General features: G+C 45.5%; 1 protein-coding gene across 5 annotated transcripts in view; it reads right to left on the bottom strand.

Moving 5' to 3' along the window:
• The window catches only part of map2k4a (mitogen-activated protein kinase kinase 4a), a 34,400-nt gene extending 11,023 nt beyond the window's left edge, over positions 1-23,377 (bottom strand). Inside the window, exons 1-5 of one of the 5 annotated variants that reach the window (XM_060904310.1) lie at positions 23,118-23,377; positions 18,221-18,256; positions 9,920-10,022; positions 4,464-4,638; positions 1-88 (exon numbers count right to left, since the gene is read on the bottom strand). The exon at positions 1-88 is cut by the window's left edge and continues 32 nt beyond it. In XM_060904310.1, the coding sequence (XP_060760293.1) occupies positions 1-88; positions 4,464-4,638; positions 9,920-10,022; positions 18,221-18,256; positions 23,118-23,241 (526 nt within the window). In that variant the 5' untranslated portion in view covers positions 23,242-23,377. Of the gene's footprint in view, positions 89-4,463; positions 4,639-9,919; positions 10,023-18,220; positions 18,257-18,794; positions 18,826-21,512; positions 21,531-23,117 lie in introns of those variants that run through there. The other 4 variants (XM_060904311.1, XM_060904314.1, XM_060904313.1 and 1 more) reach the window with 4 other exon arrangements.
• Between the last annotated feature and the right edge of the window lie 1,489 nt (positions 23,378-24,866).

Raw genomic sequence — 24,866 nt, 5'->3', positions numbered from 1 at the left:
TGTAGGGACAGTCACTGCTCCTCATCACCACGTCCAGATCCATCAGCAACTGCTTCTGCTCCTTCTCATCCACCGTCGACCTGATCCTCTGTCACACACACACACTTTTAGATAGTGTCTGTAACACCTAACATGATATACTAAATGCTAATGCTGAAAATGGTGGGAGAGGCGTGGCCTACGCTTCCATCAGTCTCAATGAAGGAGGCGTGGCTTGCATAGCTGTCAGTCTCACTGAAGGAGGTGTGGCCTCTGTCAGCAACAGTGAAGGAGGCGTGGCCTTTGTATCTATCAGTCTCAGTGAAGGAGGCGTGGCCTCTGTATCTATCAGTCACAGTGAAGGAGGCGTGGCCTCTGTATCTATCAGTCACAGTGAAGGAGGCGTGGCCTCTGTATCTATCAGTCACAGTGAAGGAGGCGTGGCCTCTGTATCTATCAGTCTCAGTGAAGGAGGCGTGGCCTCTATTTATCAGTCTCAGTAAAGGAGGCGTGTCCTCTGTATCTATCAGTCTCAGTGAAGGAGGCGTGGCCTCTATCTATCAGCTACATTGAAGGAGGCGTGGCCTCTGTATCTATCAGCTACAGTGAAGGAGGCGTGGCCTCTGTATCTATCAGTCTCAGTGAAGGAGGCGTGGCCTCTGTATCTATCAGTCTCAGTGAAGGAGGCGTGGCCTCTGTATCTATCAGCTACAGTGAAGGACACATGGCCTCTGTATCAGTTACAGTGAAGGAGGCGTGGCCTCTGTATCTATCAGTCTGAGTGAAGGAGGTGTGGCCTCTGTATCTATCAGTCTCAGTGAAGGAGGCGTGGCCTCTGTATCTATCAGTCACAGTGAAGGAGGCGTGGCCTCTGTATCTATCAGTCTCAGTGAAGGAGGCGTGGCCTCTATTTATCAGTCTCAGTAAAGGAGGCGTGTCCTCTGTATCTATCAGTCTCAGTGAAGGAGGCGTGGCCTCTATCTATCAGCTACATTGAAGGAGGCGTGGCCTCTGTATCTATCAGTCTCAGTGAAGGAGGCGTGGCCTCTGTATCTATCAGTCTCAGTGAAGGAGGCGTGGCCTCTGTATCTATCAGCTACAGTGAAGGACACATGGCCTCTGTATCAGTTACAGTGAAGGAGGCGTGGCCTCTGTATCTATCAGTCTGAGTGAAGGAGGTGTGGCCTCTGTATCTATCAGTCTCAGTGAAGGAGGCGTGGCCTCTGTATCTATCAGTCTCAGTGAAGGACGCGTGACCTTGGTATCTATCAGTCTCAGTGAAGGAGGTGTGGCCTCTGTATCTATCAGTCTCAGTGAAGGAGGCGTGGCCTCTGTATCTATCAGTCTCAGTGAAGGAGGTGTGGCCTCTGTACCTATCAGCTACAGTGAAGGAGGCGTGGCCTCTGTATCTATCAGTCTCAGTAAAGGAGGCGTGTCCTCTGTATCTATCAGTCTCAGTGAAGGAGGCGTGGCCTCTGTACCCATCAGTCTCAGTGAAGGACGCGTGGCCTCTGTATCTATCAGTCTCAGTGAAGGACGCGTGGCCTCTGTATCTGTCAGTCTCAGTGAAGGAGGTGTGGCCTCTGTATCTATCAGTCTCAGTGAAGGAGGCGTGGCCTCTGTATCTATCAGTCTCAGTGAAGGAGGTGTGGCCTCTGTATCTATCAGTCTCAGTGAAGGAGGCGTGGCCTCTGTATCTATCAGTCTCAGTGAAAGAGGCGTGGCCTCTGTACCTATCAGTTACAGTAAAGGATGTGTGGCCTCTGTATCTATCAGCTACAGTGAAGGAGGCGTGGCCTCTGTATCTATCAGTCTCAGTGAAGGAGGCGTGGCCTCTGTATCTATCAGTCTCAGTGAAGGAGGCGTGGCCTCTGTATCTATCCGCTACAGTGAAGGAGGCGTGGCCTCTGTATCTATCAGTTACAGTAAAGGACGTGTGGCCTCTGTATCTATCAGCTACAGTGAAGGAGGCGTGGCCTCTGTATCAGTCTCAGTGAAGGACGCGTGACCTCGGTATCTATCAGTCTCAGTAAAGGAGGCGTGTCCTCTGTATCTATCAGTCTCAGTGAAGGAGGCGTGTCCTCTGTATCTATCAGTCTCAGTGAAGGAGGCGTGGCCTCTGTACCCATCAGTCTCAGTGAAGGACGCGTGGCCTCTGTATCTATCAGTCTCAGTGAAGGACGCGTGGCCTCTGTATCTGTCAGTCTCAGTGAAGGAGGTGTGGCCTCTGTATCTATCAGTCTCAGTGAAGGAGGCGTGGCCTCTGTATCTATCAGTCTCAGTGAAGGAGGTGTGGCCTCTGTATCTATCCGCTACAGTGAAGGAGGCGTGGCCTCTGTATCTATCAGTCTCAGTGAGGGGCATGGCCTCTGTATCCACCAGTCTCAGTGAGGGGCATGGCCTCTGTATCCACCAGTCTCAGTGAGGGGCGTGGCCTCTGTATCCACCAGTCTCAGTGAGGGGCGTGGCCTCTGTATCTATCAGCTACAGTGAAGGAGGCATGGCCTCTGTATCAGTCTCAGTGAGGGGCGTGGCCTCTATGAGTCTCAGTGAGGGGCATGGCCTCTGTATCTATCAGTCTCAGTAAGGGGCGTGGCCTCTGTATCTATCAGTCTCAGTGAAGGAGGCGTGGCCTCTGTATCAGTCTCAGTGAGGGGCATGGCCTCTGTATCCACCAGTCTCAGTGAGGGGCATGGCCTCTGTATCCACCAGTCTCAGTGAGGGGCGTGGCCTCTGTATCCACCAGTCTCAGTGAGGGGCGTGGCCTCTGTATCTATCAGCTACAGTGAAGGAGGCATGGCCTCTGTATCAGTCTCAGTAAGGGGCGTGGCCTCTGTATCTATCAGTCTCAGTGAAGGAGGCGTGGCCTCTGTATCTGTCAGTCTCAGTGAAGGAGGTGTGGCCTCTGTATCTATCAGTCTCAGTGAAGGAGGCGTGGCCTCTGTACCTATCAGCTACAGTGAAGGAGGCGTGGCCTCTGTATCTATCAGTCTCAGTGAAGGAGGTGTGGCCTCTGTATCTATCAGTCTCAGTGAAGGAGGCGTGGCCTCTGTATCTATCAGTCTCAGTGAAAGAGGCGTGGCCTCTGTACCTATCAGTTACAGTAAAGGACGTGTGGCCTCTGTATCTATCAGCTACAGTGAAGGAGGCGTGGCCTCTGTATCTATCAGTCTCAGTGAAGGAGGCGTGGCCTCTGTATCTATCCGCTACAGTGAAGGAGGCGTGGCCTCTGTATCTATCAGTCTCAGTGAGGGGCATGGCCTCTGTATCCACCAGTCTCAGTGAGGGGCATGGCCTCTGTATCCACCAGTCTCAGTGAGGGGCGTGGCCTCTGTATCCACCAGTCTCAGTGAGGGGCGTGGCCTCTGTATCTATCAGCTACAGTGAAGGAGGCATGGCCTCTGTATCAGTCTCAGTGAGGGGCGTGACCTCTATGAGTCTCAGTGAGGGGCATGGCCTCTGTATCTATCAGTCTCAGTAAGGGGCGTGGCCTCTGTATCTATCAGTCTCAGTGAAGGAGGCGTGGCCTCTGTATCTGTCAGTCTCAGTGAAGGAGGTGTGGCCTCTGTATCTATCAGTCTCAGTGAAGGAGGCGTGGCCTCTGTACCTATCAGCTACAGTGAAGGAGGCGTGGCCTCTGTATCTATCAGTCTCAGTGAAGGAGGTGTGGCCTCTGTATCTATCAGTCTCAGTGAAGGAGGCGTGGCCTCTGTATCTATCAGTCTCAGTGAAAGAGGCGTGGCCTCTGTACCTATCAGTTACAGTAAAGGACGTGTGGCCTCTGTATCTATCAGCTACAGTGAAGGAGGCGTGGCCTCTGTATCTATCAGTCTCAGTGAAGGAGGCGTGGCCTCTGTATCTATCAGCTACAGTGAAGGAGGCGTGGCCTCTGTATCCATCAGTCTCAGTGAAGGAGGCGTGGCCTCTGTATCTATCCGCTACAGTGAAGGAGGCGTGGCCTCTGTATCTATCAGTCTCAGTGAGGGGCATGGCCTCTGTATCCACCAGTCTCAGTGAGGGGCATGGCCTCTGTATCCACCAGTCTCAGTGAGGGGCGTGGCCTCTGTATCCACCAGTCTCAGTGAGGGGCGTGGCCTCTGTATCTATCAGCTACAGTGAAGGAGGCATGGCCTCTGTATCAGTCTCAGTGAGGGGCATGGCCTCTGTATCTATCAGTCTCAGTAAGGGGCGTGGCCTCTGTATCTATCAGTCTCAGTGAAGGAGGCGTGGCCTCTGTATCAGTCTCAGTGAAGGACGCGTGACCTCGGTATCTATCAGTCTCAGTGAAGGAGGCATGGCCTCTGTACCTATCAGCTACAGTGAAGGAGGCGTGGCCTCTGTATCTATCAGTCTCAGTAAAGGAGGCGTGTCCTCTGTATCTATCAGTCTCAGTAAAGGAGGCGTGTCCTCTGTATCTATCAGTCTCAGTGAAGGAGGCGTGGCCTCTGTACCCATCAGTCTCAGTGAGGGGTGTGGCCTGTTACCTTTACAGCCATGATCTGTCCGCTAGGTTTGTACGCCATCTTGTTGACGGAGCCGTATGCTCCTCGGCCAATCTCCCCCAGGTCCTTCAGGTCCTCCGCAGTGAAGTCACAGTGCTGCTCTGGAGAAATCTTTAACTTTCCTGATGATTCAATACTGTGTGTGCGCAAACGTTCTCTACACACACACACACACACACACACACACACACACACACACACACACACCATGAACAATGATTAGATTAGATTAGATTAGATAGAACTTTATTGATCCTTTTGGGAGGGTTCCCTCAGGGAAATTAAAATTCCAGTAGCATCATTACAGGATAAATAGAGAATAGAAAATAGAGAAAACTTCTAGATAAATTAAATTAAATTAGGTATTTACATGTACAAATATAAAAAAGAATAAGAATAAGATATGGGGAAGAGGAAGGAAAAAAAGTCCAACAGAAGAGGTATTGCACATTATATTGCACATAATCCAGTATTGCTTATTGTCAGGCTAGGCTACTTCTCTTTCCCGTCCTCTGTCCTCCTGTTACCCCTCGTCCCCCCCAGAGAGGAGTTGTACAGTCTGATGGCGTGAGGGACAAAGTTTTTAAGTCTGTTTGTCCTGCACTTGGGAAGGAGCATTCTGTCACTGAACAGGCTCCTCTGGTTGCTGATGACAGTGTGCAGAGGGTGACTGGCATCGTCCATGATGTTCAATAGTTTGTCCATAGACCTCTTCTCTACCACTGCCACCAGAGAGTCCAGCTTCATGCCAACCACAGAGCCGGCCCACATGATCAGTTTGTCCAGCCTGGATGTGTCCTTCTTGGATGTGCTGCCCCCCCAGCACACCACGGTGTAAAACAGGACACTGGCTACCACGGACTGATAGAACATCCAAAGGAGTTTCCTGCAGATGTTAAAGGACCACAGCCTCCTAAGGAAGTACAGCCTGCTCTGTCCCTTCCTGTACAAGTGGTTGGTGTTGCAAGTCCAGTCCGGCTTGCTGTCCAGCCACAGCCCGAGGTACTTGTAGGAATCCACAGCCTCCACCTCGACTCCCTCGATCAGAACTGGTCGTGACCTTGGTCTGGACCTCCCAAAGTCAATGACCAGCTCCTTGGTCTTCAAGGTGTTGAGCTGCAGATGGTTCCTGTTGCACCAAACGGCAAAGTCCCTCATCAGGCTCCTATACTCCTCCTCTCCGTCGTCCCTGATACACCCCACGATGGCTGGGTCATCAGCAAACTTCTGAATGTGACACAGCTCCGAGTTGTAGCAGACGTCCACAGTGTACAGGGTGAAGAGAAGAGGGGCCAGCACCATGCCCTGGGGTGCTCTGGTGCTGCTAATCACAGTGTCAGACGTGATGTCCTTCAGCCTGACGTACTGCAGCCTGTCAGTGAGGTAGCTGGAGATCCAGGTGACCAGGCAGGGGTCCACTAGCATCCTGTTCAGTTTGTCCTGAAGCATAAGGGCTGGATGGTGTTGAAGGCACTGGAGAAGTCCAAGAAGAGGATCCTCACTACGCCATTTCCCTTATCCAGATGCGAGTGGGCTCGGTGAAGCAGGTAGAGGATGGCGTCTTCCACACCAACACCTGCCCGGTACGCAAACCGCAGACAGTCCTGGGCATGTTGCACCTGGGGTCTGAGGAGGCTGAGGAAGAGCCGCTCCAACGTCTTCATCAGATGTGAAGTGAGTGCCACCGGTCGGAAGTCGTTCAGCTCGCTGGGCCGGTTCTTCTTGGGAACTGGAACAATGCATGATGTCTTCCAGAGGGTGGGCACTCTCCCCAGCTGCAGGCTGAGGTTGAAAATGCATTGGAGTGGTTCACCCAGTTCAGCAGCACAGGTCTTCAGTAGTCGGGGACACACCTTGTCTGGGCCTGCTGCTTTCCCGGGGTGAAGCTTCCTCAGTTGACCTCTGACCTGGTCTGCAGTAATGCATGGAGGAGTCTGTGTTGAGGTGGGGGAGGAGGGGGTGGCTGCGATGACTGGGGGGAGGTGTGTTGAGGGAAGAAGGAGAGATGGCTGCAGTGAGGGGGAGGGTGGGGGGGACATGGGCTGGTTGAAACGGTTGAAGAAGTCATTCAACTCATTCGCCCTCTCCACAGTCCCCTCAACGACTCTGGTCTTTGTATTGTGGCCTGTGATGGTTTCACACCTTCCCAGACCTCCCTCATGCTGTTCTCCTTCAGCTTCCACTCCACCTTTCTCCTGTAGCTGTCCTTAGCTTCCCTCACACAGCATTTCACCTCCTGCTGTGCTGCTTTCATCACCTCCCTATCCCTGCTCCTGAAGGCGGCCTTCTTCCTGTTGAGGACAGCTTTGACTTCCTGTGTTACCCATGGCTTGTTATTAGGGTAACATCGTACAGTCTTAGCGGGGGAGACCACATCTGCACAGAAGTTGAGGTAATCTGTCAGTGTGTCAGCCCCTCTATGTCCTCACAGTGTGGGCTAAGCGGCACATCCCAGTCCGTGATGTCATAGCAGTCCCTGAGGGCATCTTCCATTTCAGGGGACCACCTCCTGATGGAGCTAGTTGTTGCAGGCTGCCTTTGAACCGGGGGGGGGGTGTACTTCGGCTGTAGACGAACCACATTGTGGTCAGACTTCCCTAGTGGGGGTAGGGGTGTGACTCTGTATGCATCCCTCACATTAGCATACAGCAAGTCAATTGTCCTGTTGTTCCTTGTTGGACAATCCACAACCTGGTAAAAAGCAGCCAAAGTAGAGTCCAAAGTAGCGTGATTAAAGTCCCCAGAAATGATCATAAATGCCTCAGGGTGCTGTGTCTGCAGCCTTGCTGTGACAGAGTGAATCCTCTCACATGCAGCAGCTGCCCTCGGAGGGATGTAAACACAGATGGTGATCACATGACTGAACTCCCTCAGCAGATAATATGGCCGCAGGCTAACTGCTAGCAGCTCCAAGTCCGGGCAACATAAGACTATCTTTACAGAGATATGTCCCGGGTTACACCAGCGGTTGTTAACATAAATGATGAGTCCCCCACCTTTGCTTTTCCAGCATGCTTTAGTGTCTCTGTCGGCTCTCACAGCAGTGAATCCCCACAGGTCCACGTTAGCATCCTGTACAAGGCGTGTTAGCCATGTCTCTGTAAAAATAAACAAGCTGCTCTCACGGTAAATCCGCTGGTTGTTCAGTGCGGATAGCTCGTCGACCTTATTCGGCAGCGAGTTCACATTCCCCATGATAACGGAGGGAATGGATGGTTTGTAGCACTGCCGCTTGTCCACTAGCCTAGCCTTTAGCTTAGCCCCAGCTTTGCAGCCCCTGGGTTTCTTCCTCAGCTCCGCCGGGATGGGGTGTCGTATCCCGGCTCGTCCCATTGTTTTCAGGGCCAGCAGCTCCTCTCTCGAATAAGTGAGAAAACTGGCTCCTGGTTGCGTGTTAAAGTTAAAAATATCCATGGGATACGAAGAAAAACACAATATGTCTTTGTAAGAAGAGCAGAAAGTAAAAAGGTGGAAAAAAAAGAGGTTAAAAGAGCTAAAAACTACAGAGCTACTGGAGAAGCAGCCATCTCACACAGCGCCCCACACTAAATTCACATTAAATATCTGGGCTCCCAAAGAGCTGTATTAACGAGACTTAGAACAACAAGTCTGTCTGAATGCAAGTGGGGTCTTGAATAGCATCATGCTTTTCACTGAAAGACACTCTAACTCGCCTGTATTAACACAAGCGGGGACCTAAACAGCTGGATTCACACCCGATAACTGGGTTCTGTTGCGGATATACTGTATCCAAATGGCTGTGTTTACAAGTGTTGCCCCTAGAGTGGCTCTGCGAGAGGAACATCACACAACCAGGTTCTACAACAACAACTGTGACCACGCTCGGCTGAATTTATGTTTATCTGGGTTCTAGAATGTCTATGGAGCACTTGCATGTGACGTCACAGCCGATCCAGATTGTGACGGACGCCATCGTGTCGGTCAAACACCATATTCCGCCTTCTACTTCTGCTTTTACTTCTACCTTTTCTTCTGGAAAACCCTACTATATACAATTCTACTACAACGGCTGCGGCAACAAGCTCTCCCTACCTGTGCACATTTTTTATGTTTTTTGTGTGTATTTTTGCGTGTTGTTCGTCTGTACCGGACTTCAATATCCACTACAACCGTATGGACTTACTGGACATTGGTTTCCAGCAGAAAATGACGGTTTGTAGTGATTTCCATCGCATGCACAACATTCCGGACGAGAAAAAAAAAAAAAAACATTCCGGACGAGATGGCGAGACCAGCGGGGTCTCCGTGGATTGTTATCGGAAGCAAAGCGAAGGAGGCGGCGCCGGGAGCCGAAGCAAAAGCGAGGCTACAGGCAGAGCCGGCCTGTTGACTAAGCTCAGAAAACAGCTACTCAAACCTCCACTGCTAAGTCTCTACCTCTCCAACGCCAGATCCATGTAAACAAGACGGACGATTTGGAATTACCTTATTCTATTCTATAATCGGCTGGTCAGTGCTATACTCAATACTTAAGTGACTTACCCATCCAATGAGGATTATTTTCTTGTTTACAAGATGCCACATCTGAGTCGCTGACAAATCCTGAATTTCTGTAAAGATAACTGTCCAGAGATTTATAGGCACGCAGTGCTTCACCACTGAACAGCGAGGGAAAGTTGATGAGGTAATCATACACGTCTGGGTATTCCGCTGGCAGTTCAAAATCCGGTCGTGAAAACTCCGTCCGGTAAGCCATAAGGGTCACAAATCTGTAGATCGTTTATTTTAGACATATCTAGTTATCTATTCATTAGAAAAATGAGCCGTGTAGTCCGTCGGTTGAAATTGATCCATTCTGTACACGAGTGCAGCAGTATTCAGCGGTGTTTTTGACCAACAAGATGGGGGTTGTGTACTTTCCGGTCACGTGACTGCAAGATCTCTATTCTCACTTTGGTGAACACAGCCATTTGACAACCTGCTCATATTCCAATGGCTGCATCCATGGAAGTGGGTCCTAGACCAGTTTTACTGGCGTTGCATAAAGGAGTTACAAGAATGGATGCATTTATGTCACATTATCGGGTTCTAGAATGGCTCTATGTTGTTTTGAAAAAAAAAAGAAGCTGTATTCAGATTAGATAACAGGGTTCCACAACAGCTACACTCATAACAGACGTATTCGGAGACGTGTGTTCTAGAGTGGCTTAATTCACATTGCTTAACCTTATTTATAGACACAGTACCGAGTTCTAGAATGGCTGTATGTACAGATATGGATTCTAAAAGTGGTATATTCACATCAAATTGCTGGGTTCTAGAGTGGTTATAAGTTTAAAGTACTTAAACTTATAACCACTCTAAGGCTCTAGAATAGCTTTAGTCACTTGAGGGCTCTAGAATGCCAACATTTAAGTGTGTAAGACTGTATTTGGGAATCCAGGACGAGCAGGGTGTGGAGAACATGGTGTACTCACATGTGAGGGTTCTGGAAGGGCGGTCCCGCAGTGCTGAGGTTGAATCTGGTGGCTGATTTGATTGACGGATTGGCAAAATCTAACTTCAGTACTTTACGTTTACCTGACAGAGAGGAAGCACAGGAACGTCACACACGCATACGAGAACATAACATGTGTAGAAGACAGTACAGATGTTCTTCAACAGTCTGATGAGATTGGGAAATTTTTGATCACATCCACACATGTTCAGGGAAGCCATGCACACCTGAAGAGAGAGAGAGAGAGAGAGAGAGAGAGAGAGAGAGAGAGAGAGAGAGAGGAACACTCCAGATTTCCTAAAGCAGCTCGTGCAGCTGTAAATCAGTCGTTCTAAGACGCTATCGTTTCTATAGTAACAGCTCGTTCGCAGGGGCGTGTACAACGGACGCGCCGCATAAACAGATTGAAAAATCATTTATATGATGATGTTTCCTATAAACGCCTGTGTATTTGGCGTATATGAAGAGAGCCTATTACATCCATGAGAACAGGAACGAACTCGTTTCACAGATATCAAGTGTAACCATAAATGGATAAAAAGTACAATTAGCACTCAACTAAAAATTGCTGCAGTGACAGAGCAATAAAACACTTCGGGACATGATGTTCGCAGAAAACGATCAGCTTCGCCATGGTAACATGGCAAACACCCTGTCTTTGAATATTTATGCCACTGAAAATACTCGTTTCTGATTGGCTGATATGACACGTGCATCTTCATACCACTGTATTAGCAATGTATTAGCCCAGACGCTGTAGTCACTCGTTGACGTTTTAAGCTAGTTTTCTAGCTTTGACCAGGTTGTGCGTATTGAATCTGCTCCTACCCGCGAGTCACTCAGGATTAACGAGCTAACCGAGTGATCCTGCTGTGTAAAAACAGCCCCTGAAGAATGGCAGCTTTAGTAAACCTGGAGATTGGAGATAACTGGAGTCTGACGTGCACCGTTCTCCCTCAGCGCCTGTATTCCTATTTGGAATCATCATTCCGCATTCGTGTAAGAAGCTAAAGTTTAGTGCTGTAACGAAGCACTGCAATGCAAAAAAAAAATGTAACGATGTGCGTCACTGAAAAGTGCGAATCACATCATGGAAGTCAGCATTCAAACATTTGCCCTATTTGAACAGTAGAGGCTCTAATCTGCACAAATCATGCAGTTAAATTGTACAGAACAAGCACTGGACGTGTTAGCTCCGGATCACTGATATCGTTATGTGGTTGGAGAGCCACATTATTCCGGTTATAACGAGCTCTTCAGTGGCTTTCAAATGACACCTGCCCCGCCCTGCTGTGATCTACAGTGCCTGAGAAAGAGGCCTCAGAAGACAGTCAGTTTAGCCGACTTGGAGCTCTATATCCAGTTCAAGTGATGCCTCAGGCTCTGCTACAGAGCTCACGATGTTTAAGTTGATCATTTCTCCAGGTCAGAGGCATCGTTTATTCTGTCCAAGTTTTGTACCAGAATTTATAAATGTATTTATTCAAACAATAAGGATGATGTCACGTTTGCGATTGGTAAATTGGAAATAAGCCAAGTCCTGCCTTTCTTGACTCTCTGAAGCGTTTCACTCGACAAACTTGCACAAAATGTCAAAAGTTTACTCCTTATAACTTTCTGAAATGATGGATAAAAAAACCATAAGATTCTAAAATCAGCTCCGTAATTTAGAATTTAAGTTCCTATGTAGAAAAAAAAAAGATACACTCATTTTACAAGAAAACATGCATATGATTACTTTAATAAATAAATAAATAAATACTGTTATTGTTGTTGCTCACAAATGTATAATAATATAAAATAAATAAAAAAACTTCACAGTGTGAGCTAAAACCCCTCCCAGGCTGAAAGGTTCCACCTCGGAGTAGAAGAATGTGTTTTTGTTTTCATTTTCCCGTCCTAAAGCCACCACAAGAATGCGATTCCGAAGAAAAAGCGTTTGTCATTCTGCGAAGGTTCCCTGCCCCGACAAGTTCCACTGCTGCTCATGCAAAAAGATTTCAGCTCCAAAAACGAGACAGAACACAACCCGAAAGGAGGAGGAGAGGGGGAAAAAAAGAAAACATAAACAAAACTTAAAAATCCCCACCCCAGCTAAGGTGCTGCTCGGTTAGTGAGAAACTGTGTAAAGAATGTGAGAGAAGATGGTTCAGGGAATTTTTCCACAACTGTTGGTTTCGTTCCAAGAAGAAAAACGAGCTCAAGTCGAGAGTGGTCTCCTGCTTTTCCAGTGTGGTTAGAATAAAACACATGCTGATTATCAGTCATCACAATACATCACAATATCCAACATCAACAGCAACGTTCTCCCGGCTGACCACGATATCACCCCTGCGCTCCAATTCGAGACAGGCTGCCGAGATCGGGACTCGTCTGGAATGGGATTCGTCTTCTGAGGAGATGTTAAAGTTAAGACTAAGCCTCCATCGAGAACCACAGTACCGTGCATAAGTCTTCGCCCCCCTGCTTTAACATTTCCGCATGTTGTGGTGTTAGAACTTCAAATCGAAATGGACTTCATTGGGATTTTAATATAAAACATCTAAAGGTCACGTCGTATCAAGACCTCAGTCACTAACATCTGGAAAAGAGTTTCAATCCCAACTGACTCCATCAAAATCCACAGAAATTTCAAAAGCTCACTTTCTTTACACCGTAAAGTTTATTTAAAATAATAATCTGCAATCATGTCATGACTGCACAACCTGACCTGGCGGAACCAAGTGGTAGCCAGCCTAAATTAATCTCTGGCCACCCCCAACACTGCTTTGTCGGCAACGTTTTTGCGGAACTATGTTTGCATGCATTCGTTCTCATACGGACGCAATTCAACAGCGCACTCTCAAACCAGTAGTTCTCCACCCAAACAGTAGGTGGCGGTAATACACAACTTGAATATCAACCACCAACAACACAATTACAGAAGAAGAACAAGCAGCTGTCTATTGAGGTTTTTCACCCACGTGACCAAGTCATGTGATGCATCGTTAGGCTGCCATTTTGGACGGCACGGCTCGAATCAGTTTGAATGCGAGGAAGGCGACAAACGAAAAACATAAAAGAAAAAGGCGCAAGATGCAGAAAACACCTTCACTATCCAGCGACGTAGGGCATTTACAGGGCGAGCAGAGGGAGAGGTATTTGCAAAAATTGAGGTTAGCAGGATTAGAGAATGACGTTTACCTGCTTCCACCAGGATTGTTCACTGACGTACGGAAGTACACCAAGCCCTCGTCTTTACCTGACTTCGGCCCACATGATCTGTATACCTATGTCGTTAAAAACCCATCGCCATACACAGGTATTGATCTGAAAGCGTATAAGAGTTTGGATGCCTACAAATATTTTGTGTCAGGCTGGGTAACATGCCTACATCAGCGGGTCGTCCCTGGAGCCGGTGGTCACCATCTTATTACAGCTAAGGTTTGTTCACATTTTCATTTACTTTCGGTCCTCAGGATAAACAAAATGTAATTAAATGTCACTGAAATAACTTCTTAGTCTGTTGAGACATGGCCCGTTATAAATTTGCTGTTACCAGGCAATGACCAAGAACTGTATTATTAGGGTCGGTGTCTGTGTTGTAGCAGTGTACTAGCAGCTAGCTGTTAGCACTAGCTAATGTCAACAACAGTAGCTAGTATGTTACTGTAGCAATGTTTACGTTCAGTCATTTGGATGACTGTTAAAACCTTTCAGTCTCAAGTTTTTCCTTTACTGTATTTACTAGTTTACTGTAATTATGATCCGGCAGCTATTTACACCGGATCCAGTGTAAATAGCTGCTGGAGCGCGCTCTGGCTTGCTCCCCCTCAAATTAAGCAGCACGCTCCGACTTGCTCCTGGAGTGCTCCGGCCGAGGTTCCGGAGCGCGCTCTGGCAGCTATTTACACTGGATCCGGTGTAAATAGCTGCCGGATCATAATTACAGTAAACTAGTAAATACAGTAAAGGAAAAACTTGAGACTGAAAGGTTTTAACAGTCATCCAAATGACTGAACGTAAATATTGCTACAGTAACATACTAGCTACTATGTTGTTGACATTAGCTAGCTTGACCTTCAAAATGGCGGACACCGGGGCGTCACGTGACCCTGTGACGTCAGGTGAAAAACCTCAATAGATGACTTGCAACCACGTGATCAAAATGTGCTGCATCATGAGCGTCCGCCATGATGGTGGAGATACAAAGCAACTCGGACGGCAGCCGCTGAAAGCGTGTCTGTAAACAATGCGGAATTTTCTCAGTATTACCATGATTTGAACGATTGAGTGAAGATTCGATACAAAGAGAAGATAGATGTGTGGTTTTGACCCATATTATTCAAAAAAGTCAGACTTTTCTGAAGATAAGATGTTTCTACCGACCATCGAGTGCGAATACAAGTCATTTCGTCCAAAGCCTTTTTCATACGCACTATCAGTTATTTTATATTTCAGGTATTTGTTTGTTTGAAAAAAGGAGGAATTCTCAATGGAATTTGACCAAAGTAAAACACATTTTTGTAAAGCAAATGAGTGCCATAGTATGGATCATATTAAATCTTTAGGCGCCGAGTAGCGCTTTTGCGGGGGCTTCGTTCGCGAATCCCAGGCTGAGGTGCGGTCCTCCCGACCCGAGACCGTGCTCTTTCCGGGGGGTGGGGGTGGGGGGGCTTAGGGGGAGCTGCCTGTAAAATTTGGCTTCGCTGTGAGCTCCATTGGCCGAGTTATTAATTTTTTAAAGCCGGCTGGATCGTGTTAAATCTTTAGGCGCTCTAGCGGAGCTTTCATTCGCGAACACAGGAATACCTGAAATATAAAATAATTGATAATGCGTCTGAAAAAGGTTTTGGACGAAACGTCTTAACTATTGGACGAAATGGTCAATGGACAAAGTGTCCTGATTCCCTCGTCTCCTCTCCGTACTAAGCCTCAGAGTTTCCTTTTCCTGAACCACGGACAGAATTCTAAAAAATCGGAACGTGCCACGGTCACGAGTATAAATACCTTCTCATATTATATAAGAGAGAGAGCGCAAGAGGAGGAGTGTAAATTTTGTAATGATTGTGTGAGCTTTATCACCGATTAAAAAGGCACAATTTTCACAACCATTTAAGTTTTTTTTAATCAGCTTAGTAAGAATTAAAACGTTTATTATGCAGGTCTTCATGATGTAATTCTCCACGGCAGTCATTGCCTGATGCCCAAATTAATGAGTGAGTGACCAAGAAACACCACGAGACCCACAGCGACTCGCCACACAGAAAAATGACAAGAAGATGAGATCAGTTTTAGTGCCACCCCTGTGTGAACAACGGTCTCAGTCTGGCCACCCCGAGAAAAACTGTCTGGAGCTGTGTTCCAACAACACGGGGAAACCAAATAAAGTTTCATATTTGAAATGAAACCAAAAACTGATTTAAAATGTTTTGCTGCTTTATATCCATGCACCTCTTCTGGATCATTTAGTTAAAACTAGTGGGGTAAACCTCAACTTTACACATGATATGATTTCGATTCACGATACCGCGGCCAATCTCAGAAAATGTGACAAATTCAGTTTTAAACACGAAGTTTGTAGCCTAGTAAACTAGACCCACCCGCCTAGCGGCCAAAAATATTTTTGCCTACGAGTGGGTCTAGCCTCGGACCATATCAACAACACACCCCGGGCATCAAATTGTGCCCGCCAATCACAACGCAAGGTTTTTGTTTGGATTCTTTGAGCGGGCTTTTGCAGGAGTGACGACAAAGCTGCGCGACGCTGGAGAAAGCACAACAGGAAAGATGGCTATGGCTAGTGAACAGCGCGCGTTTGACTCCGCTTTGGAATCAGTTTTAGAAGAATTAGACTTGGAGTTTTCGTTGAAGCATGAGCAGGAAGAGGCTCTCCGCTCATTCCTTTTCAAGAAGGACGTTTTCGCTGTTTTGCCGACCGGCTATGGCAAAAGTCTGATCTACCAGCTAGCTCCGCTCGTAGCCAAAAGGATGGGGCTAGTTTGTGCAGTACGAAGAATTAATAAACAGCTTTGAAACATTACTTTTTGATTGTTTCTTATTTTCCCGTTATTTTAAATTTAAGGGAAATTATTTCACCAAACACCACTAAATAAAAACTCTCAAAAACAGTTTAAGCAAACCCTTGAAAAACACTTGAAAAAAAATGAGTGTATGTTAAGTATGTGGTACAGACTCCAAACTTGTGGTCATTATCTCCAAACTTCTTAATATCTAGAACCTGTTTATTAATTAATACGCATTTTGAAAAATTATTTATTTCAAGGCCTCCCCCACTGCTTTCTGTCGCTCTGACTATGTCACAGTCACTGTTGCACTGATTGGTCAGAGCGTTGGCCTATATGCACAGAGACAGTTTGAAAGACAGCGGGTTGTTCCTCCCACACCCTTCGAAAATGTCTACGAGTGAGGCCAGACTAAATATTCACATTTAGTCTGGCTTGCCAGGCTACGAAGTTTGTTTGTTTTTCCTCTAAAACCATTAATCCTGGCCCTCTATTATACATTTATTTTCAGAAAGAATTTAACAGAGCAGTAAAAAAAAAAAAAAAAACGATTGAGACAACTTGTCTGCATTTGCGAAAATTTTATTTCGCCTAAATATACCAAAATGTCATTACCGCCACGTGTCTAAATGAGGATTAGTGAAATCTGAATGAAAATAATTCCTTTGGTTTTTTAGTTTTTTTATTTTCACTTTTCTTTCTGAAATATTATCTCGATATCTTCACTTTTTATTGTGGAAAATATCATGATCTTTGCTTCAACAGTTTTTGGTGTAGAGCCTAAAATATATGTGCAAGAACGTGTACTTTCTTGATGTCTTTACCGTTACCCAAGTGGTAAAATCATGCCGTAACTCAGGGCTTTGACAGTAGAGTGCAGTGCAGCTCTACATGAGGAAGGACTCAGGTAAACCTGAAATTTCGAGATGTCAGGGAAATTAACTGTCTTTGCCGTTACCCCCAAATGATAAAGATAATGATGCTGCGTGTTGAAAAAGTTTTTTTAGCCAAGTAGAAAGTTATGATGGGATAATAAACGCATAATTTGTTTATCTTTTTTATGCACTCAGTGATCCAAAAATGCCATGAGACGTCTTTACCGTTACCCAGTGTTGTCGTCTATCGGGTAACGGTAAAGACAACTGGGTATTATTTTTTATAACATAATGATCTCTCTTGCTTTGTGAATTCAGGAAATAGCTTCTTTGTCTATTAAATATATTTACAGGGATTAACTAAAATTAGTATACGCAAAAAATTTTAAAGCGTCTTTACCGTTACTTGTCACATTTTCTGAGAACGGCCCAACCACTGAACCTGCTACGATTCGTATCCTCTGATCAACAACCTTTGCCTTTGCTCAGAATGTTCACTTATGCATGCTGAAGAGAGAGAATAACCGATTTAAAACGTGAGTCAGAGTTACAGCAAAATCGCATTGGCAAAATTTTTTAAAAATTCTCATTTCTGGAACATATGGGAAGGATGTACAGGTTCAGCACATCTACAATAAACTTTAAACACGTTCTAAAAGTTGAAAGATTCAGTACAAAATTTGAACATCTGATTATAAGTATGTTATTGTTATATTTAAAGTAAATTGAAAACTATATCACAGTACCAGCGACATCTCAGAAAAGCATATGGCAGCATAATTGATCACAATATCGATATTACATCATCATATCGCCCGGCCCTGCTCACCAGCCTGTTCACTTATTTACACATCAGTTTCAAAATACTTTTTCCACACTGTTTGTTTGTCATATTTAATAACGATCGATTAATAAGCATGTGTAATTGTTAATCGTAGATGTAAAGGGGCAGGGCTAAGAGAAGGGGGTACGGGTTATTGGCAGCTCTCGAATGAAGTATATTCCATTACTTAGTTTTTTAAAAATGTAAAAAATCCTGGAGTTGACGCTCTTTCCCTGTGACGACGGCATACGGAAACGTAGCCGAGACGTTTCTACATGGACGAAGCCTGAAGTCTTGGTGGGACACGCGTCTGTCGTAAACCTATAACCATATTTAGCTGAAGATGAGATGCTGGTTCATCCGTAGGGTCTTTTTCATGTGAGCAGAATAATGCGCTATAAAGTGTGAAATAGTGGGCGGAGTCAATGCGAAGAAATTAATTAGCACCTGCAGTGTGATTTACCACCACCAGCACCAAATACACCACACACACACCCTGAACTCAACTCCCAGTCGTGAATAGCGGAGCGTCAAAACATCACCCGTGAGGAGACAGAAACAAAGTGGGAGTCGCTTACTTTGGGCAGCTCCTGACAGGTTAAACTGAAATCCTGCTGACGAGAAAAACACCAAACACACACACACACATGTTTACGAGACAGGAAGTCTTAAGTGTAAATCCTACAGCTGAATACAATGAAACACTGAAGATATTTTAAACAGGAAATTAAAAAAAGTGATGAAGAGGAGATAGCATGTTTAAACAGATCGTGTGAAACCTGCGCCTGCGATACGATGTTAACGGAGTGTGAGAAGGAGTTTGAACACCGTGTTTTAAACCCCAACAACATTTGAAGTGCTATAAATCTAAATCAGCGCACTTCCAGAAAGTTTTTTTCTTTTTACTGGAAGGTTCCCCGGAACACTGATACACCAATGTGGTGAGACACAGAGCATGACTCAGTCATACTGTACGTGTGTGCGCCAGTGGGGACGGACACACACACACACACACACACACACACACAGAATGGGGTGTAAAGAAGAAACAAACAAGAAGCAACATGATGAGAAATGAGACAGGAAGTGATGAAAAGTGTGTGTGTGTGTGTGTGTGTGTGTGTGTGTGTGTGTGGTTCTGCAGGGTCTCACCGTGGTCCAGGGTCATGCGGGGCATTAGGGGTCAAAGATGAGAAGGAAAAAAAGTGTCATAGGAGAAAAAAAAATGCTTGGGTTTCAAAAGTCAAATCAGAAAATCAAAAATATTTGAATTAATCCTGATTCCTGTAATTTAGCAAACAAAGACTCTTTTTTTTTACATTAAATGTCTACTGACTTAGAATCATTCTCAACATATTTATGATAATTCTTGACATTATTTCTCATGATAATTGTGGATGCATTTCCAATGACTCTCCGAATATTTACGACAATTCTCAACATGTTTGTGATAATTCTTGACATATTTACAATAATTCAACTTATTTATGATCATTGTTGACATATTTCAAAATAATTCTTGATGTATTTACAATAATTCTCTACACACACACACACACACACACAATACTGCTCACCGTATTTATTATAGATTTTTCTGAAGTCTTTGATATTACGAGTCCGTACGAAAATATTTTAGCTTTCCAGCACAAATTTAAAATGTTACAGAAAAATTTTTATAAGTCTGTAAAGAAATCAGCACATTACATACGAGACTAAAATACTTTTCAGAAAACAAAGAAAGAAAAATGTAGTGAAGGCTGCTGGGTTTTGTAGGATAATCTCGATATAATTACGATAATTCCTGACGTGTTTACAATATTCAAGAATGTATTTATGATCATTCGGGACATACAATTGTGGTCAGAAGTTTACAGACAGTGACATGAATATCATGGCAATATTTGGGCTTTCAGTCATTTCTCTGAACTGGTCTTTTTCTGTGGCAGAATGATTGTACAGCACACAGCTTTAATATAAAAACATGAATTGGGTGCAGAAGTGTTAATTTATTTTGAGTTTTCTGAAATCAACACAGGGTCAAAATTATACATACAGGGTCAAAAATTTACATATACGCTCACTTAGATTATTAATTCAGAGGTGCTGAAACTTCCAAAATGTCTCTTATCTTGCCAAGGCCTCTTAACTTCCTGTTAGTGATCATGATTGACTACAGCTGGTAGCTTCTCTGTGCCTTCATAAAAAGGGTTTGTTTACAGCACTCATTGGATTGACCAACACACAATACAATGGGAAAGTCCAAGGAGCTCAGTGCAGATCTGAGAAACAGGATCGCAGATATACACAACTCTGGAATGTCTCTTGGAGCCATTTCTAAACAACTGTAAATTCCAAGATCAGTTCAAACAATTGTATCCAAGTTATTGTGAGGTGTAGTCACTTTGCTTCAAGAAAACCCAAACTGTCACCCTCAGCTGAAAGGAAACTGGTTTGGATGGTCAGGAACAACCTGGGAACCACCATGGCACAGCCCTGCCATGAACTGGAAGCTGATGGATCACTGTCTACAGTTCAGATCACCATGGACTAAGAGGCTGCTATCCAAGAAATAACCCCCTGCTCCAAAATCAACACCTTCAAGCTTAACTAAAGTTTGAAGCTGACCACATGGACAAAGAAAAAGCCTTCTGGAGGAAAGCTGTATGGTCAGATGAGACAATGATTGAGTTGTTTAGCCACAATGACCACCATGTACAGAGGGACACTGTAGCAGCTGGTGGTGGTGGTGGTGGTAGCATCATCATGCGCTGGGGCTGTTTTGCTGCCAGCGGAACTGGTTCATTACACAAAGTGGATGGAATAATGAAGAAGGAGGACGACCTCAGAATTATTCAGCATAAACTATCAGAAACTTGAACAGGATTTGGGAGTTACGACAGGACAATGAACCCAAACACGCATCAGAGCTGGCTGTGGAGGATAAAACAGGCTAACATTAAGCTTAAAACAAGACCCGACTCCAACCCTGTTCAAAATATATGGACCGTGCTTATAAGTCAAATCTATGCCAAGAAAAAAAACATTTAATTGAACTCTACGAATTCTACCATGAAGAGTCATGAAATATCCAACCAGAATTCTGCCAGAAGCTTGTTCATGGTGAACAAAAATGTTTGGTCAAGGTGAATCTTGCGAAGAGACATTCTACCCAAATATCAGGTGTGCTGTATGTATAATTTTGACCCCGTGTTGATTTCAGAAAACCCAAAGAAATTAAAACTTGTGCACCAAATTCTAGTAATTTTTTTAATTAAAGCTGTACGCTGTACAATCATTCTGCCACAGAAAAAGAACAGTTCAGAGAAATTACTGAAAGCCCAAATATTGCCATGACATTCATATCACTGTATGTGAACTTCTGACCACAACTGTATATAGGATAATTCTCAACACGCGTACAATAACGATAAATCCTGACGTATTTACAATCATTTCACTTATTTATAATGACTCAAACATATTTATGATAATTCTCCATGTAGCATCCATCACTTTATGTCCAGGCTCAGATCTGATGTACACTGCAACCCTGCGATAACGAACTCCTTGGAAAATGTCCAGAAGACTTCGTTATACTGAAATCGAGCCAGTCGTCACACCAAACACTCACTCTTACGTAAAACAAGACCAACTGTGTTTACTTTATATTTACGCTTAATTTGTTTATATATATTTACGAAATAAGTCACTCGCCGTCATTTGCTTGCCGCATCATCTTTCTTTTCCACTCGTCATGTTGACTGCAGTTACATATGAAGTCTCGAAGCTCATTTCCTTTTTTGTTAAAAGCTGAAATTGTATTTTTCAGGATACCGCATTCTTCAGAAAAATTTGTTGCGTTCTCACCATGCTTTACATGCTCCAGGATATGAAGTTTGTCTTTGATGAAGTCATGTCCATGCGCCTTGAACTGCTACACCTGCACAGTACCGTTCAGACTAATTATCATGCACCTGTTCCGGATTAGAGTGCAATCACAGCATGCGCTTATAAGCACTCTCAGTACAGTGCACACAGACTTTACGAAGTTTATGCGCTGTACCTGGTGTCTCACGTTACCAAGCCTTTTTGGAGTGCTGTGTTGATATTCTGGTTTTCGACTCTGTTTTAGATTTGGAATTTTGGCCTTTGTCTCCGCCTTTCGTATCCTGTCTCTGCCTCGACTCTGTGATCAGATTGGATCTGTTTGCCAGTGTGTTTTTAAATAAATCTCTTCCAGCGATTATATTCATCTCTCACCTGCAGTTTTTGACAGACAGAGAATGTGTTACGTTTACGAATAACTGTGACATCGCTTACGGAGAAAAGACTCGAGTAAAAGTGCTGTTAGGTCACAAAAGAAAGTCCTTTTAAGGGATTTTTTTGAAGTCAGTGATCATTGTTTGTGATCGACACAAGCGAGGTGAGTTAAGTCTTTGTTTTGTAGCGTAAACGCGTAACGTTAACTCGACTGCGGACTTGGTTAGTTATTTTTCGTCTCTAGTGGGAAGAGAAGTTCATGGCGAAGTGACTTTTTTTTTGAAGACTCCGACTCTGTCGTGACATGCGGAGGACACGAAGTTAGTTCGTTAAATTCGAAAGTTCGTCGTAAAACAGTTCGTTATTGTGCGGTTGCAGTGAAGCAGTAATTAAGCCCCGCCTCCTCTCTATTTATGGTTGTGTGCGCCAGGTGGCCAATCAGAACGGTTGATGACCCAAGCCTGTCTCTGATTGGCTGCTGGAAGTCACCGAAAGCGATGACGACATGACCAGCTCTCACACTTATATTTATTGATCATTAATGTAAACAGTGACAGGAAGATGATCTTTAATCAGCTTCTCATGACCACCACGACAACAGAACACCAACCAACACATTCAACACCACAATTATTTAAAAACAATTAAACAATACAACAAGCAGAATGTGTTTGAGGGAATTATTCAGTTCCTTTAAAATGGCAGCTGGGAAATGACAAAACTTCTCTATTTGTGTGGATTAGCAGGCAGTTTCTATTTGAAAGCTGCATAATTACATGTACATATTATTGAACTGAGTCATTTTTAAGGTTACAGTTGTATAAATAATGAATAAACTGTTCAGATTGTGGGTCGGTGCTGCAGCTGAGGGTTTACTGAATGCCTGGACAGTTAGCATCCTCGGCTAACCGCTCACTGGAACAGGTGCAGCTGCACAGCGGGCTCGCGCTGCTGTCGTGTCACTCACATGTTTATATTTATTTATAACTGACTGTGAGTGTAAATAAACACCGCAGAGCGGGAGAGCGGATTACAGGCCGGGCTGCTGCTGCTGGGGGAAACAGAGCGCTAATGCTAACCCAGGCTAACCGCCAGCTAGCAGCTCAGCTAATCCGAGACAGACCGGAAGCGCGCGAGGGGCAGAGTGCGGGAGAGAGTGAGGGGGGACACGGGGACATGGCGCCCGTGTCCTGTCTGCCTGCTTGTCCTTACCTTGCATGCTGCTCATGGTGGTGATGTGCTGGCAGTGGTGGTGCTGTGGGGAGGCGGCGCGGGGGCCGCTGCTGAGGGCGGAGGGCGGTGTCGCGGAGCTGCTGTTCGCGCTGGGAGTCGCCATCAGAGCGCCGAGCTCAGCCACAGCCACCTCCACCCGCAGCACCGCCGGCCTGCAGTGCAGAGACACACACGCGCCGGGCTGCGTCCCCAATCACTGCACGCCTCCTACACAGTGCACTACACACTGCACTACACACACACACTGCACTACACACTGCACTACTACACACTGCACTACACACAGCACTACTACGCACTGCACTACTACACACAGCACTACACACTGCACTACTACACACAGCACTACACACTGCACTACTACACACACACTGCACTACTACACACTGCACTACTACACACGGCACTACTACACGCACTGCACTACTACACACAGCACTACACACTGCACTACTACACACACACTGCACTACTACACACAGCACTACACACAGCACTACACACTGCACTACTACACACACTGCACTACACACACACTGCACTACACACTGCACTACTACACACGGCACTACTACACGCACTGCACTACTACACACAGCACTACACACTGCACTACTACACACACACTGCACTACTACACACAGCACTACACACAGCACTACACACAGCACTACACACTGCACTACTACACACACTGCACTACACACACACTGCACTACACACTGCACTACTACACACGGCACTACTACACGCACTGCACTACTACACACAGCACTACACACTGCACTACTACACACAGCACTACACACTGCACTACTACACACACACTGCACTACTACACACAGCACTACACACAGCACTACACACTGCACTACTACACACACTGCACTACTACACACACACTGCACTACACACACTGCACTACTACACACAGCACTACACACTGCACTACTACACACACACTGCACTACACACACTGCACTACACACACTGCACTACTACACACAGCACTACACACTGCACTACACACTGCACTACACACACACACTGCACTGCACTACTACACACGGCACTACTACACACACTGCACTACTACACACAGCACTACACACTGCACTACTACACACACACTGCACTACTACACACTGCACTACTACACACAGCACTACACACTGCACTACTACACACAGCAGTACACACTGCACTACTACACACACACTGCACTACACACACTGCACTACTACACACAGCACTACACACTGCACTACTACACACTGCACTACACACTGCACTACTACACACAGCACTACACACTGCACTACTACACACAGCACTACACACTGCACTACTACACACAGCACTACACACTGCACTACTACACACTGCACTACACACTGCACTACTACACACAGCACTACACACTGCACTACCTCACACTGCACTACTACACACTGCACTACTACACACAGCACTACACACTGCACTACTACACACTACACTACACACAGCACTACACACTGCACTACTACACACTGCACTACTACACACAGCACTACACACTGCACTACTACACACTGCACTACTACACACTGCACTACACACTGCACTACTACACACAGCACTACACACTGCACTACTACACACTGCACTACACACAGCACTACACACAGCACTACACACTGCACTACTACACACTGCACTACACACAGCACTACACACAGCACTACT

Source organism: Neoarius graeffei, chromosome 22 (genome assembly GCF_027579695.1).
Source record: "Neoarius graeffei isolate fNeoGra1 chromosome 22, fNeoGra1.pri, whole genome shotgun sequence".
Classification (NCBI taxonomy): domain Eukaryota; kingdom Metazoa; phylum Chordata; class Actinopteri; order Siluriformes; family Ariidae; genus Neoarius; species Neoarius graeffei.
This window is presented reverse-complemented; position numbering and strand designations above follow the sequence as displayed.